The 14192-nt window shown below is 40.7% G+C and overlaps 1 protein-coding gene across 2 annotated transcripts in view; it reads left to right on the top strand.

Moving 5' to 3' along the window:
* Positions 1 to 14192, top strand: part of Sik3 (Salt-inducible kinase 3) — a 39865-nt gene that overhangs the window by 14177 nt on the left and 11496 nt on the right. For both annotated transcript variants that reach the window (XM_088272628.1, XM_088272627.1), the window contains exons 4-15: positions 476 to 607; positions 2857 to 2980; positions 3759 to 4051; positions 6016 to 6153; positions 6892 to 7086; positions 8182 to 8319; positions 10073 to 10174; positions 10944 to 11112; positions 12126 to 12238; positions 12772 to 12881; positions 13228 to 13333; positions 13836 to 13914. In XM_088272628.1, the coding sequence (XP_088128754.1) occupies positions 476 to 607; positions 2857 to 2980; positions 3759 to 4051; positions 6016 to 6153; positions 6892 to 7086; positions 8182 to 8319; positions 10073 to 10174; positions 10944 to 11112; positions 12126 to 12238; positions 12772 to 12881; positions 13228 to 13333; positions 13836 to 13914 (1699 nt within the window). The remainder of the gene's footprint in view (positions 1 to 475; positions 608 to 2856; positions 2981 to 3758; positions 4052 to 6015; positions 6154 to 6891; positions 7087 to 8181; positions 8320 to 10072; positions 10175 to 10943; positions 11113 to 12125; positions 12239 to 12771; positions 12882 to 13227; positions 13334 to 13835; positions 13915 to 14192) is intronic.

Here is a 14192-nt window from a genome sequence, read left to right as displayed (position 1 = left end):
CCAAGCCTGTAATGCTAGGCTCATTACTATACGATGGTCCTTCGAGGCAAGACCCTGTTGCTAGGCTCATTACTATACCATGGTCCTTCGAGCCAAGCCTGTAATGCTAGGCTCATTACTATACGATGGTCCTTCGAGGCAAGACCCTGTTGCTAGGCTCATTACTATACCATGGTCCTTCGAGCCTAGCCTCTGTTGTAAAAATTATTACTATGTGATGGTCCATCAAGGCAAGACCCTGTTGCTAGGCTTATTACTATGGTCCTTCGAGGCAAGACCCTGTTACTAGGCTCATTACTATACCATGGTCATTCGAGGCAAGACCCTATTGCTAGGCTCATTACTATACCATGGTCCTTGGAGCTGAGTCCCTGTTGCTAGAAATATTTTGCTTTTATAAAATATTTTATTGGATGATTCAAGTGTCCCGTATGTGTGATGCTATATGAGTGGGGTTTTGTTGCATGGCGGGCAGCTGGCGGACTTTGGTTTCTGCAACGAGTACAAGCCCGGGGAGCCCATGTCCACGTGGTGCGGCAGCCCGCCCTACGCGGCGCCGGAGCTCTTCGAGGGCAGGCAGTACGACGGCCCCAAGGCCGATATATGGGTGAGCTGTTTACTAACTATTGGCTGGTCTTGCGTCGCTAATTGTGTCGCTATGCAAAGGCTAATAAATAGGCAAGGTATTTACTAAGAATTGACTTCATTTATGTCCCATTTATGTCCATATCAAAAGACTGATAAATAAGCAAGGTATTTACTAAGAATTCCCTAATTTTGCATCATCATTTGTGCCAATATCTAAAGGCTGATAAATAGGCAAGTTATTTACTAAGAATTGACATTTTTTGTCCCATTTGTGCCTATATCAAAACACTGATGAATAGGCAAGGTATTTACTATAAATTCCCTTCTTTTGCGTCGCCATTTCTACTGATACGCAAAGGTTGATAAAATGAAGGAGATTTATCTGAGAATTCCCTACTTTTATGTCGCATTTATACAGACAATGGGTGAGGTATTTAATAACAATTCCCTACTTTTATGTAGCGATTTGTACTGTAATGCAAAGGCTGATAAACAGGCAAGGTATTTACTAAGAAATCTCCACTTTTACTTTGCTTTTTGTGTCAATATCCATAAGCTGATAAATCGGGAAGGTATTCACTGAGAATTCCCTATTTTTGCGTCGCCATTTCTACTGATATGCAAAGGTTGATAAACAGCGAGGTATTTGATAGGCGCCATGGCCTAGTTGGGTAGACCCTCAACTGTAAGACTGGCGTCGCGGGTTCGATCCCCGCCAATTGCAAACCAAATCCAAGAAATAGATTTATATTATCCACTGACACTTGGTGATGGAATTGCATTTTTAATTTATTATTAGATTAAAACCAATATTTTTAGCTTTTCCACTTTTTTATTTGACCAGCGACCGGGTTTCGTCGTTACCGACATCATCAGACTGGTCTGATGATGTCCGTAACGACGAAACCCGGTCGCTGGTCAAATAAAAAAGTGGAAAAGCTAAAAATATTGGTTTTAATCTAATAATAAATCAAATCCAAGAAAGATTCACTTTCAATTGGTCCGGGTGTTTGTGAATTATTTTTCCCGTCCTCACTTAGCTACCTGCAGACAAGCCTCTAAAAACTAGAGGCCTTGCGGGTTATTCCTTTAAAAAAGAAATACTAAGGATTTTCTATTTTTACTCTGTCATTTGTACCGATATGCAAAGACTAATAGATGAGTGAACTTAAACCGAGAATTCTCTACTTTTTGTTTTTTTATTTTAAATTCTTTTGCATTACATGACATAAATTCAAATACAAAATATCAATAAAATATAAATATAAATACAAAAAAAGATCCCACAAAGGCATGGCCTGTGTGTGGGTACACAATATAATTTAGTATAAAATTAAAAATAATTTAACCAAAAAATACATATATTCAGCTCCTAATAATGATGATTCAATTAAAAATAAATCTTGGCGGAAAATTTTATATACGGGTTTAATAACTAAAAATATTTCAAAAATCTTACCCTCCCATATCCAACCTGCATATTATACAAATAATAATTTACATAAAATCCTCGATAACTCAAAATTCTAAAATTGATTTATTACAAAAAAGTGGTGTTTATGAAATTTCGTGTGGAGATTGTGATAGAAAATATATACTGGCCAAACTGCGAGAAATTTGAAGATTAGAATTAAAGAACATCATAGCGGTCTTGTTAGTTATTATTTTTCGGAATTTGCAAATCATATAATAGATACTAATCACTCATTTCACTCTCATAAATTAAAATTATTACACCTTGTTCCATATAAAGGCCAAATTATGAATTATCTTGAAAATTTAGAAATACAAAAAAACCTGAATTCTAATAATAATTTATTAAATAATATATTGTTTCAAAATTCTTCGCCATTGCTTTCAATTTTTCCATTGTTTTCAAACTCCGTTCCTTGACTAACCCCCTTCCCCTTACTTTCCCCTCTCCTTATTTATGGAACAATTTTATATTTTATATTTTAGTTTTTATACAGACCTGAATGATGGAAGTTTAACTTCTGAAACATGTAGTCTATAATAAAACTCAAGTGGTAAAAAACGAAGTGTTTTCTTTAATTATTTATATAATTTAGTCATAGTAAAGGGTATAAGGATACAGGTATTATAGGTAGAACTAGAATAAAACAATAACTTTTAGGTCGCCATTTCTACCTATTTACTAAGGCTGATAAATAGGCAAGGTATTTGCTAATAATATTCTGTTTTTTGTTTGTTTATTCTTTGAAACTCTGTTGGGTTGGTCTTGTTTTACATAATGTGTTGTATTGGCAGTCGCTTGGCGTGGTTCTGTACGTGCTGGTCTGCGGAGCTCTCCCATTTGACGGCAACACTCTCCAGGACCTGCGTAACATCGTGATTCAAGGAAAGTTTCGCATTCCCTTCTTCATGTCCCAAGGTATGTGTGTTTTGTTATTTTCCCGTATTGTTCTCGAAATTGTGAAAGGCCACTCGGCTTAGTATTTTTTTGAAAGACCACAACACTTAATTTGTTTTATCGAATGACCACTGCCCTTAATATGTGGAAGGGCCTAGCTTGAATATTTTCTTTCATTTATTCCAGAGTTGGTTTGTGGTAATATTTATTAATTTTAAATTGATATTTTGCTTTGTATTTACCATTATTTCTTACAATCTAGTGTGACGCGTTTTTCGATGTATTCCACATCATTTTCACTTAACAATTTTTGAAAATGATGGGGAATGGGTAGAAACATGTGTCAAATAGATTTAAGGAAAAAGTGGTACTTAACAAGTGAAATTGAATTAAAAAAAATAGTGATTGGAAAGGCCGATTAGTATGCCTTGTTGTGAAAGGCAACTTTCCTTAATTTGTGATCGTAAGATCACTTCCCTTAATGTGTCGAAAGACCAAATTTGAGTATTTTATTTTGAGAAGGCGATTGGTATGACAAATTGTGAAGGGCAATTGGTTCAATGTTTATTGAAAGACCACTTTCCTTAATTTCTTATCGAAAGACCATTTCTTTTTTTGTCTTTTCTGTCGAAAGAACAAACTTGAATATTTCATTTTTACCGACAAATGCCCTTAATATGTTGAAAGACCAAATTTGAGCATTTTATTTTGAAAGACCACTTCCCTTAATCTGTCAAAAGACCAAACCAAGAAAGTATTTTGAAAGTCCGATTAGTATGACACATTTAAATGTGCGCAGAGTGCGAGCAGCTGATCCGCAACATGCTGGTGGTGGACGCGGAGAAGCGGCTGTCCCTGCGGCAGGTGGCGCGCCACCGCTGGACGCGGCGCGGCGCGGCGGCGCCCGCGGCTCCGGAGGCGGGCGGCGGCGGCGCGCCGGACGCGGCGCTGGAGCGCGGCGCGTGCGGCTGCTGCGCGCCGCCGCCGGCCGCCGCGCCGCCGGACGCGGAGCCGCCCGAGGCGCCGCTCAACCGGACCGTGGTGGAGCACATGCTCACGCTGCCGGGCCTCTCCATCGAGATGGTCAAGGAGGTAACCTCACCTAACCTAACTAATGTGTAAAGGCAACCAGCCGTAACTCAAGTTGCGGCTGTTTGGCGTAACACGGCCCAAAGCATTCTTATACCAACGCTCTATCATATACAATCACAGATTTCGCTCTATCTCTTTCCTTTACCGAGATATTCATTATCCAAATAGTCGCAAAATTGTAATATTCCTTTGTGTGTTAACGATCAAGATAACGCTGTGTTTATATGACCGCCTCTGTAGTGTAATGGTCAGCACGCTCGGCTACCGTTCTGGAGGTCCCGGGTTCGATTCCCAAGGGGGGTAAAATAAATATAAGTGATTTTTTCACGGTAATATTTTAAGGGTTTTATTATTTATTATTACATGATGCAGTGCCCTATGCACCATTAGGGTGCGGATAAGGGTTTGACGTGAAGAAGAAATAATAAATGCAACATCATGCGAAGGGGTAAATTGAGAATTAGCCATGATGAAATGTAGAGAAAACAATTGTACATCGGATGCGGTATTCCCGCGGAGCTAGCTCATCAGGATGACCGGGATAATGAAAGATGAATGGCCTGAGGGGGAAACCTTGTCTGGGTAGACTTTGACGTAGACTCGTGACGTCATGAGCATTAGCTAAAATATTCGGTGTAGATATTAAATATTCATATTATAATATTTATATTAATATGAAATTATCTCCTGTAATTGGAGTAATCCAGATTTTGTGAACAAGTATTTGGACACACTCAAAATGTTGTAAATAAATATTATTTTTTGACATCTCATCAAAGATGAAGAAGAATATGGAAGTCTGGGCATTTACGGGGCTGACGACCGTCATCGGCTGGTTTAAGTGATCACTTTACACACGTGTAACATTCACCAATTCTACCCATTATTGACAACCACACATACTAATAAAAGAGTTTCTGCTTAGTAAAAAGCTTCTTTACATCGCACCAATAGATGTCTCTAGTGAAGTTCTTGTGATTCAAGAACAAGGTTTCTAAATTGGTTCATATATATAGAACTTCCAAGAATTTGAGTAGTGTGGTTGTCAATAATGGGTAGAATTGGTGAATGTTACACGTGTGTAAAGTGATCACTTAAACCAGCCGATGACGGTCGTCAGCCCCGTAAATGCCCAGACTTCCATATTCTTCTTCATCTTTGATGAGATGTCAAAAAATAATTTGAAAATAACTCCTGTAATTGGAGATAATCCAGATTTTGTGAACAAGTATTTGGACACACTCAAAATGCTGTAAATAAATTATCTGGTCAAATTATAAGCTTAAATAATAAAAATGAAAATGGTATTTTCTGGCGTTTCTCATGTGTGTGATTGTAATCCAGGATTCGGACCTCACATACTAATATAATAGTTTCTGCTTAGTAAAAAGCTTCTTCACATCTCACCAATAGATGTCTCTAGTGAAGTTCTAATGATTCAAGAATAAGGTTTCTAAATTGGTTCATATATCTAAAACTTAGGTAATTAATGTCTAACTTATCGCTCACTCCTTTCAACAAGGTCATATATAAAAAAAACTTGATTTTTCAGGAGGTCGTTTTTAAAGTTTAAAAATATAATACAATGTATTAAAATAAATATCAAGCCACTTACTGAACTTTTTACTGTGCAACAGATCTTTTTAGGTAAAACCTGAATGTTTTTTCTCCATTTGAAAAATATTTAGTATATTTAAAAAAATAATTAAACAATACCTTTTCTTCAAAATGCAAAAACAACACTTTCTGCCCTGTAGCGGGTAAATATTAAGTTAAAAATATGCCGTTTTCGCTGGGATATAGTATTTCTAGGCATCCCGAAAACATGCACAACTGAAAATGACGATTTTTGAAATATGACGTTGTTGAAAGGAGTGAGCGATATAGTCTTTGTGGAATGATGATCTTTGTCTTGTTGACGGAAAGATTGAATGCGAGTGACGGAGTTTTGTTTCCTTTTGCAGTCCGTGAAGGGGGCCCGCTTCGACCACATCTCGGCCATCTACAGCCTGCTGGTGGAGAAGCTCAGTCGGCGGGGCAGGGGCGGCAAGAGGCCCCTGGGGGCCGGCGGAGGGCCGGGAGGGGGCGCAGGCCCCAACAACGTGAGTATTCTAATATAGCAACAACAAAACAAAATATGTTAAACTAAATGGTCTCTCGCTCGGTCGGCGCTTGGTGGCGCGTTGGGAAGGACGTGGAGTCTGTGACTCAGCTGAAGTTGGTCTTAAGGTGGGGAGTGACAATCGCGGCGAGCATCCGACTTCGGATGGGGTACTCGGAGCGCTGTACTGACTATGCTCAAATCATAATGTGTTACGTTACGACCAAATGTGGAGGTCAGTCTCCACCTTTAGCTACCTTTCAATTGATATTTTACATGAGAGTTGTCAGCATCATCTATGATTGAATTGAGTAAGCTTTTTATTTAGCACAGACCTTCATGGAATATATGTAAGATTCTTCCCAAATAATTTTTACATACTAGGAGACGCCTGAAATATTTATTTAAGTCATAATTTCACCAGTTATTTTACTGACAATATTTTGAGTGTGTCCAAATCTCTGTCCACTTAAAAGTGATTAATATTGACATCTTAACATAGATGAAGAAGAATATAAGGACTTTTTTTTTAATTAAAAAAAGAGAAATATTTGCGTTTTTATTATTTTATTTCTGTGAGCCTAAGCTGCTCATTATTAGAAATAGGTATCAAATTGTGGTAGAGTGGGTTCGAACTGAGAAACCACGGGACCGCAACCCGACACACTATACCCTTGCCTGACACATTTTGCGGCCTTCGGACAGACTAACGACGCATGTGATCATTCCTCCCTTCCAGGTGGCCGTGGCCCAGATGAGCTCCATAGCGCTGCAGGCGGGCAGCGGCGAGGCCCTGCGGTCGCCCGGCCAGGACGGGGCTCCCGCAACCGCGGCAGCCTCGTGCGAGGAGGAGGGCAGAGACGTTGGTTCCCCGTTCGTGTCCATGCCGGCCATCCCCGTGGCCGTCTACCTCACGGCGCAAGACCTGGAGAAGGTACGCACATTAGGATTGGTGCACCGCATCTATTGGACTAATTGCCAGTCAAATGCCTAAATTACAAGTGGGCAGTGTCTGGGTAATAAGTATGCAGCTCCGAGTGCCCGAGGCATTCTGTCCACACTTAGCTATCATGTATATTTTGGTATTTTTTTAAATTTTGAGTGCAGGGCTGGTCACCTCGAGTGATTAACAGTCAAGATAACACTGCGTCGATGAGATGCGGTGTTGTCTTTATTGTTAATTATGTCATTTAGCCCAGTCACTCAAAAAACCACACAGTTGTACTGCAAGTCATTTACAGAACCACATGATTGCATTGCGAGTCCCTCAAAGAACCACACGATTTCATTGCAAATCATTCACAAAACCATGTGAGTGACATAGATGACTTTGCACTATTCACACGATTTCATTATAAGTCATTCACAGAACCACATAATTTTACTTCAAGTCACTCATAGAACTATACAATCACATCACAGTACTCAATGAACCACACGACTACATTGCAAGCTACTCAACAAATCATACGATTGTATTGTAAGTCACGCACAGAACCATACGATTGCATTGCAAGTCACTCACAGAGCCACATGATTTCATTGCAAATCATTCACAAAATCATGTCAGTGACTTAGATGGTATTGCATTATCTACACGACTTCATTGTAAGTCACTTACAGAACCATACGGCCAGATGGCAAGTCACTCACAGACTTACACGACGGTGTTGCAAGTCACTCACAAAACCACACGACTACATTGCAAGTACTCACATAATTACACAACCGCATCACAAGTACTCGCAGAACCATATTGCAAGTCACTCACAGAACCATACGACTACATCGCAAGTACTCGCAGAACTTCATGATTGCATTGCAAGTACTCACATACCCACACTAGTCCATTGCAAGTCACTCACAGAACCACATGACAAAATAACAAGTCACTCACAGAACCATACGACTACATTGCAAGTCACTCACAGAACCATACGATTTCATTCCAAGTCACTCACAGAACCACACTATTGTATCGCAAGTTGCTCACAGAACCACATGATTACATTGCAACTCGGTTTTACAGTTTGGTGAGATGGAGCTGGAGGGCGTGCAGTCGGCGCTGCAGGGCGCCGGGGGCCCCGGGGGCTCCCTGGGGCTGCACCCGCACGCCACCGCGCGCCGCCACACCGTCGGCCCGCAGGACTCCTGGCACGCCGGACAGGTAACCTAACCTACTCTACACACCGTAACACAACCTATCTAGTGCTCAGCGATCTCATCAACCTTTTAGCCGCGTTAACTTTGTTCTTGAGAGACGCCCGTGCGCGGCGGTTTTTCGCCGTTTTTTAAATGATTACTTTTATCATGTATTTAGTTAAGAAACGATTTATTTTCCTAAACAAAAACATTCAATGGGATTCATTGTGTCTTTTTGGCACTATATAATACACTTGTGTCACATTATTCTTGAAATATATTATAAATATAGTATAAACAAATAAGATGGTAACATAAACAAATCAAAGCACGCATCGTGTGTCACTCTTACCCACTGGCGATGCGTAGCGTCGAGAGTGAGACAGATATAGGGCATGATTATGGCGCGGACTAATTACCGACCGCAAGAAAAATCAGGGATCTGTTCTTTTATTTATCCTTGTGATGTTACAAATTATTAGTCAGATATTTCAACAGATGTCATAAGGCCGAGGATTGACGTATTATTTTATCCAAAGTTCCACACCATGAAAAAATCCCTCCAAGTTGAACTGAGGTTCAAAACTTGGAGCAAAGTAAAAACACATACGCTTATGTCAGCCGCGTATGGGGCATGTTTTGTTAAAACACATACGGTAATGCGAGCCGCGTGGATCCAGTTAAACTAGTTTTGAATTTAAGTCATGTGTTAAAAAAATATTTATTTATTTATTGAACGGCTAAAGCCTTTAACATTATACATATTGTAGTCGTGCAGGAGAAAGTGACCAACTGACAAAACGTAAAATGTTCAGGAGGGCCATTCAAATCACTTTTGCTTGGCAACAAAATAAACATCAATGCAGTTAGTCATTTTTAACAAGTCAATATATTATACTTCCAAGTTTAAAATCCTTTGGGATGTTTTTCAGGGCAATATTAAGCTAGTAAGATATCAAATATTCAAAGATCACTTTCTCCTGTATGACTACGATATATACAGTATCTAATATTAAAATACACTAATTTTTTTTTTAAACCCTTACCCGCATCCCAATGGTGCATAGGGCACTGCGTAATACAAACGCAGTGTTATCTTGATCGTTTTTACACATGAAGGAAAGGTGATCAGCCCTCCGCTTCAGGTGCCAGTCCAGGGTAATATCGAATAAATAGTACAGTGAAAAAAATCACTTATATTTATTTTACCCCCCCTGGGAATCAAACCCGGGACCTCCAGAACGGTAGCCGAGCGTGCTGACCTACGGAGGCGGACATACACTAATAGAGAAACAAAAAGTCTTAAACATAAAATAATAATGAAATAACAAATAGTAAGCACCGGTCAATACACGTCTCCTTCACACACCATCAGCGAGCAGCGAGAGAGAGTGAAACACAACGTTTACATTTATCCATTATAACATGGAGAAGAAATGCTGAGAAAGTACACACTTCAAGGTGGATAACAATATATTAAATAAATCTATACTTTCAAAAGCATTGGCTAACATGTGAAGCCGCGGAATGGGAGAGAACATGGCATAGTTTGCATTATGTACAAATACTGTGAATACAGATTTTTGCCTAGTACCTCTTGGACACTTGTTGCCAATTTATGGATATTTGGAATTCCTGTTCAGAGCCATGGTTCCTCCCTCGCTTTGCAGCCTCGTAATCCAGATAATACAGGCCGTAAGCCCCGTAAATACCCTGACTTCCATATTCTTCTTCATCTATGATGAGATGTGTTATATATTTGACGACTCGCTCTCCAGTTCCAGGTGCTGGAGTACATGGCGCCCCCGCCCGCGCAGCTGGGCGCTCCCTCACCGCCCTCGCCGGCGCACAAGGACCCCTTCACCAACGGCGGCGGGAAGGTACGTCCGTCCCTGGCGTATTCACTCACTCCATCGGATGTCCCACTCTATCCGTGACCGATCGCCTTGGCTTCGCGTATTCAGCTGTTGAATTTATTCGTATTTAAGCGATGAAGTGCCTTGTGCACCATCTGGGCGCGGGTCAGGGTTGAGATGAGATGGTGCCAACTGCAAGGGTCGCCAATATCTGTAGGTGCTGTGAATTAGTTGCTGTGAATGTAGTGCTCATATCTTAAATGGCAATGCTAAAGATTCAATATCTAAAGGTGCCAATAATTGTTTCGCCAATATCAATAGGTGCCGATAATAATGATGCCAACATCCAAAGGTACCGAAAATTGTGCTGCCAATATCTAAAGATGCTAATAACTATGTTGCCAATATCAATAAGTGTCAATAATTTGGTAGTGTAATGGCAAAGGGGTTTATCTGTCAAATTTTTCATTTTTTAAGTTTGTTGGACAAAATGTCTAAAATAGCGTATCCCATAATCTGGTAAAAGGATACAGCTGTAGTTGCAATACTTATTTAGTTTTATTAAGATATGTATATATAAAAATACATAAAACAAATGAGATATTTAATTTCACAAGTTTGTTTTTGCTCTCCTGTAAAATTTGATTTGAGAAAGATATACCCCTTTGCCTTTACACAACTGAATTGTGCTACCAATATCCAAAGCTGCCAATATGTATGGACATAAGTACTGCCAATATCTAGAGGTGCCATTGTGGAGTTCTGCCAATAAAGGAGTATCGCCTGGTTTCAGCTGAAGAACTGCGCGTACGGGGGCAAGCGCGTGCGCGCGGGCAACTACCACTCGCTGCTGCCGGACATCAACCTGCCGCTCAACCTGCCGCCCGTGCAGCACCAGCCCTCGCACTCCTTCAGCGTCAAGGACCACCACCTGCTCAAGCCGCCGCCAGTCATGGGCCAAGGTGATTACAGACTATAGCTACAGTCACAACCGTAATTGAGTAACAAGCTGCGTAATACAATTTCCACACTGGGGTCTTTTGGTACCCCGCTTCGAATCATTTGTAATTTCTGGATAATTACTAAGGGAAAGTTTGAACATAGTTTAGAAGGCGTATCCCTCGTGTTTTCAATGCAGACTTTTGACATGATGTAGATGGTAGATGTTCCAATGGTCTTATTCTTATTGATGATCTTGTGGCCTGTTTTTAAGAGGGATTTAGACTCCTGCAATGTGGATCCCTAGCTGTCGATCCATCTCTTTGGTGGTCTGCCTTGGGGTTGGCCGTGCAGTGCAACGTGGGGAGTCTGGATGGTTCCATTCTCCTCACATGCGTACACCATTGTCTTCTTCGTTGCCTTCCCCACCTAACGTCATTTAGGTTCCAATGGCCGAACGACGGAGGTTTCACTTTTAAAAAATGTTACAAATTGATTTTATTAGCTGTACATATCACTTACTCCTTTCAACAACATCATATATCAAAAAACTTGATTTTTCAGGAGATCGTTTTTAAAGTTTAACAATATAATAAAATGTAAATAAATATCAAGCAATTTATTGAACTTTTTACTGTGCAACAGATCTTTTTAGGTAAAACCTGAAGGTTTTTTCTCCATTTGAAAAATATTTAGTTTATTTAAAAAAAATAATTAAACAATACCTTTTCTTCAAAATGCAAAAACAACACTTTCTGCCCTGTAGCGGGTAAATATTAAGTTAAAAATATGCCTCTTTTGCTGGGATATAGTACATTTTCTGGGTATTCCGAAAACATGCGCAACTGAAAATGTGAATGTGACGTTGTTGAAAGGAGTGAGCGATATGTATCTACCTATGAAGTTCTTTTGAACAAAAGAAGTATGTGTTAGATTTTGTTTGACGTGTTTCTATATTTTATAGTGCCCTACGCACCATTTAGGGTACAAAGAAAAATAGTCTCAGTGACTTAACTTCTCTTTGTTCATTTTTCAGCCAATTCATTTGGGCGACGGGCTTCCGACGGCGGCGCCAATCTCCATATGTGCTACCAGCCCACCAAGCCCTGCGAGGACTGCCCCACCGGCATGTACGCGCTCCCCAACAACGTGAGTAGCACAGCGTCCAGGCGGAAAGGATAGAATGCCACACCCATCTATTATATCTCCATGAATTAAATTCAATCAATGTTTTTTTTTTATATATTTTAAATATATGTTTTTATTGTTGATATCTCAACGTGGATGAAGAAGGAAGTCTGGGTAATTACAGGGCTTATGACCTGTGATTGAAACCCTATCCGCACCTGATGGTGCATAGGGCACTGCATCATATAAACGCAGTGTTATCTTGATTGTTAACACATGAAGGAATGGTGGCTGATCACTCCGCTTCAGGTACCAACCAGTCCAGGGTAATATTGTATAGATATTAGAGTGAAAAATCACCAATATTTATTTGACCCCCCCTGGGAATTGAATGGTTTGATGACAGGTCATAAGCCCTGTAAATACCCCCTGACTTCCGTATCATTCCTCATGTATGTCAAATTAAACATAACTGATTTGAAACGCGGCGATCTTTGTTGGATGTCGAAATGTGAATGTGCTCCAACTAACTGTCTGGCTGGTCCGTGTTGCAGGGCTCTTCGGGGGGCGCCAACGCCGGCTCGGAGACCACCATAGGGGCCCCCGGATGCGCGGAGACGCCCGACGAATCCGCCCAGGAGGCCTACGGCGCCAATCTGTCGAGGTAAGCATAGGCCGAAACCGGAGATGCTTCTTTACGATTTATTTTTTATCTTCTTACCTCGTCCCTATGCACCCGATGGTGCATAGGGCACTGCGTCAAGTTGATGCAATTTAATTATATGTACATTTTTGACATGGTAAAATTGTGTTAATTGAATCAGTTGACCGAATTGTCAAATTAACCGAATTTATAAAATTGACCGAATCGATAAAATTGGACAAATTGATCAAATTGTCCGAATTGATCAAATAAGCCGAATTGATCAAATTGACCAACTTGAAAAATACTTCATAGAACATAATGGTAATATTTGTGCAGCGTACATTCTGTTTTTGTTTGTTTGCAGATACATGATGTCCGGCGGGAGCATACAACGCCACGCGGCGGCCGTGGATGACGGTCTTGGTAACGGGGCCACCGCCCTGTCCCATAGTCCCTCGCCCAACTCTATGGTGAGTTGATAAATTAATATAAAACAATTGCGACAAAAATTGGCTAGCCGACGCAAACATACTTTCTTCATTTGACAGTCGTTGATGAAAGAAAGCTTGTAAAAAAATATATATCCATGGGTGAATATTCGTTTTTCAATGAAAACTATACTGGCAGTACACAACTGAGTCTTGGTTCCAATCCTAAGTATAGAAATGAAGCATGGAGTAGGAAGAAAATCGAATGTACGCAGTCTAAATGCGATCTCTCACACGAATGTGTGGCAAAACTGTGTATGATAGATGCTCAAATGGTGATGTAGGAAAAGATGCAAGGCTGAGATGAGCATAATTCATCAAATTGACGAAGGTGTGTTGAGATGGTTTGACCAATTTTCTCGCCAAAATTTGATTGTTAAGTGGTTAAGAGGCAAATATTGTTGGCAGAGGCGGATCGGTGTGGCGTTTTATTCTCCCTGCCCGCCCCTGCTTAGTTGGTAATATAATCTTGATTTGATTCCAGGCCAGCAGCAGCCCCACTTCTTCCTCCAACATCCGCACCAGGAGGACCGGCCTGCTGACTGTGACCGAGAGACCGCCAGGTAGGTAGAGACGGAGGCCCCCTTTGTGCTTAGCGCAGACACGAGCAGACACTCCTACAGCGGAGATGGCGAAAAATTATCGATAGTGCTTCCTCCTTCTGACCAACCCGTCGCAGTGCCCAGTGCACCATCTGGGTGCCGAATGGGGTAAAAAACGAGGAAATTTACCATATTAAGATTGGTCGTAGAACTGAGCCTTGGGGCAATCCATACATATATCGAAGGCAAGACTAATTAATCATCTTGCTCTTCTTGTAATTGCTGTTTAAACACCGTAT

Source organism: Brachycentrus maculatus, unplaced genomic scaffold (assembly GCF_059751285.1).
Source record: "Brachycentrus maculatus isolate JH-2025_06_01 unplaced genomic scaffold, ASM5975128v1 h1tg000513l, whole genome shotgun sequence".
Classification (NCBI taxonomy): Eukaryota; Metazoa; Arthropoda; class Insecta; order Trichoptera; family Brachycentridae; genus Brachycentrus; species Brachycentrus maculatus.
This window is presented reverse-complemented; position numbering and strand designations above follow the sequence as displayed.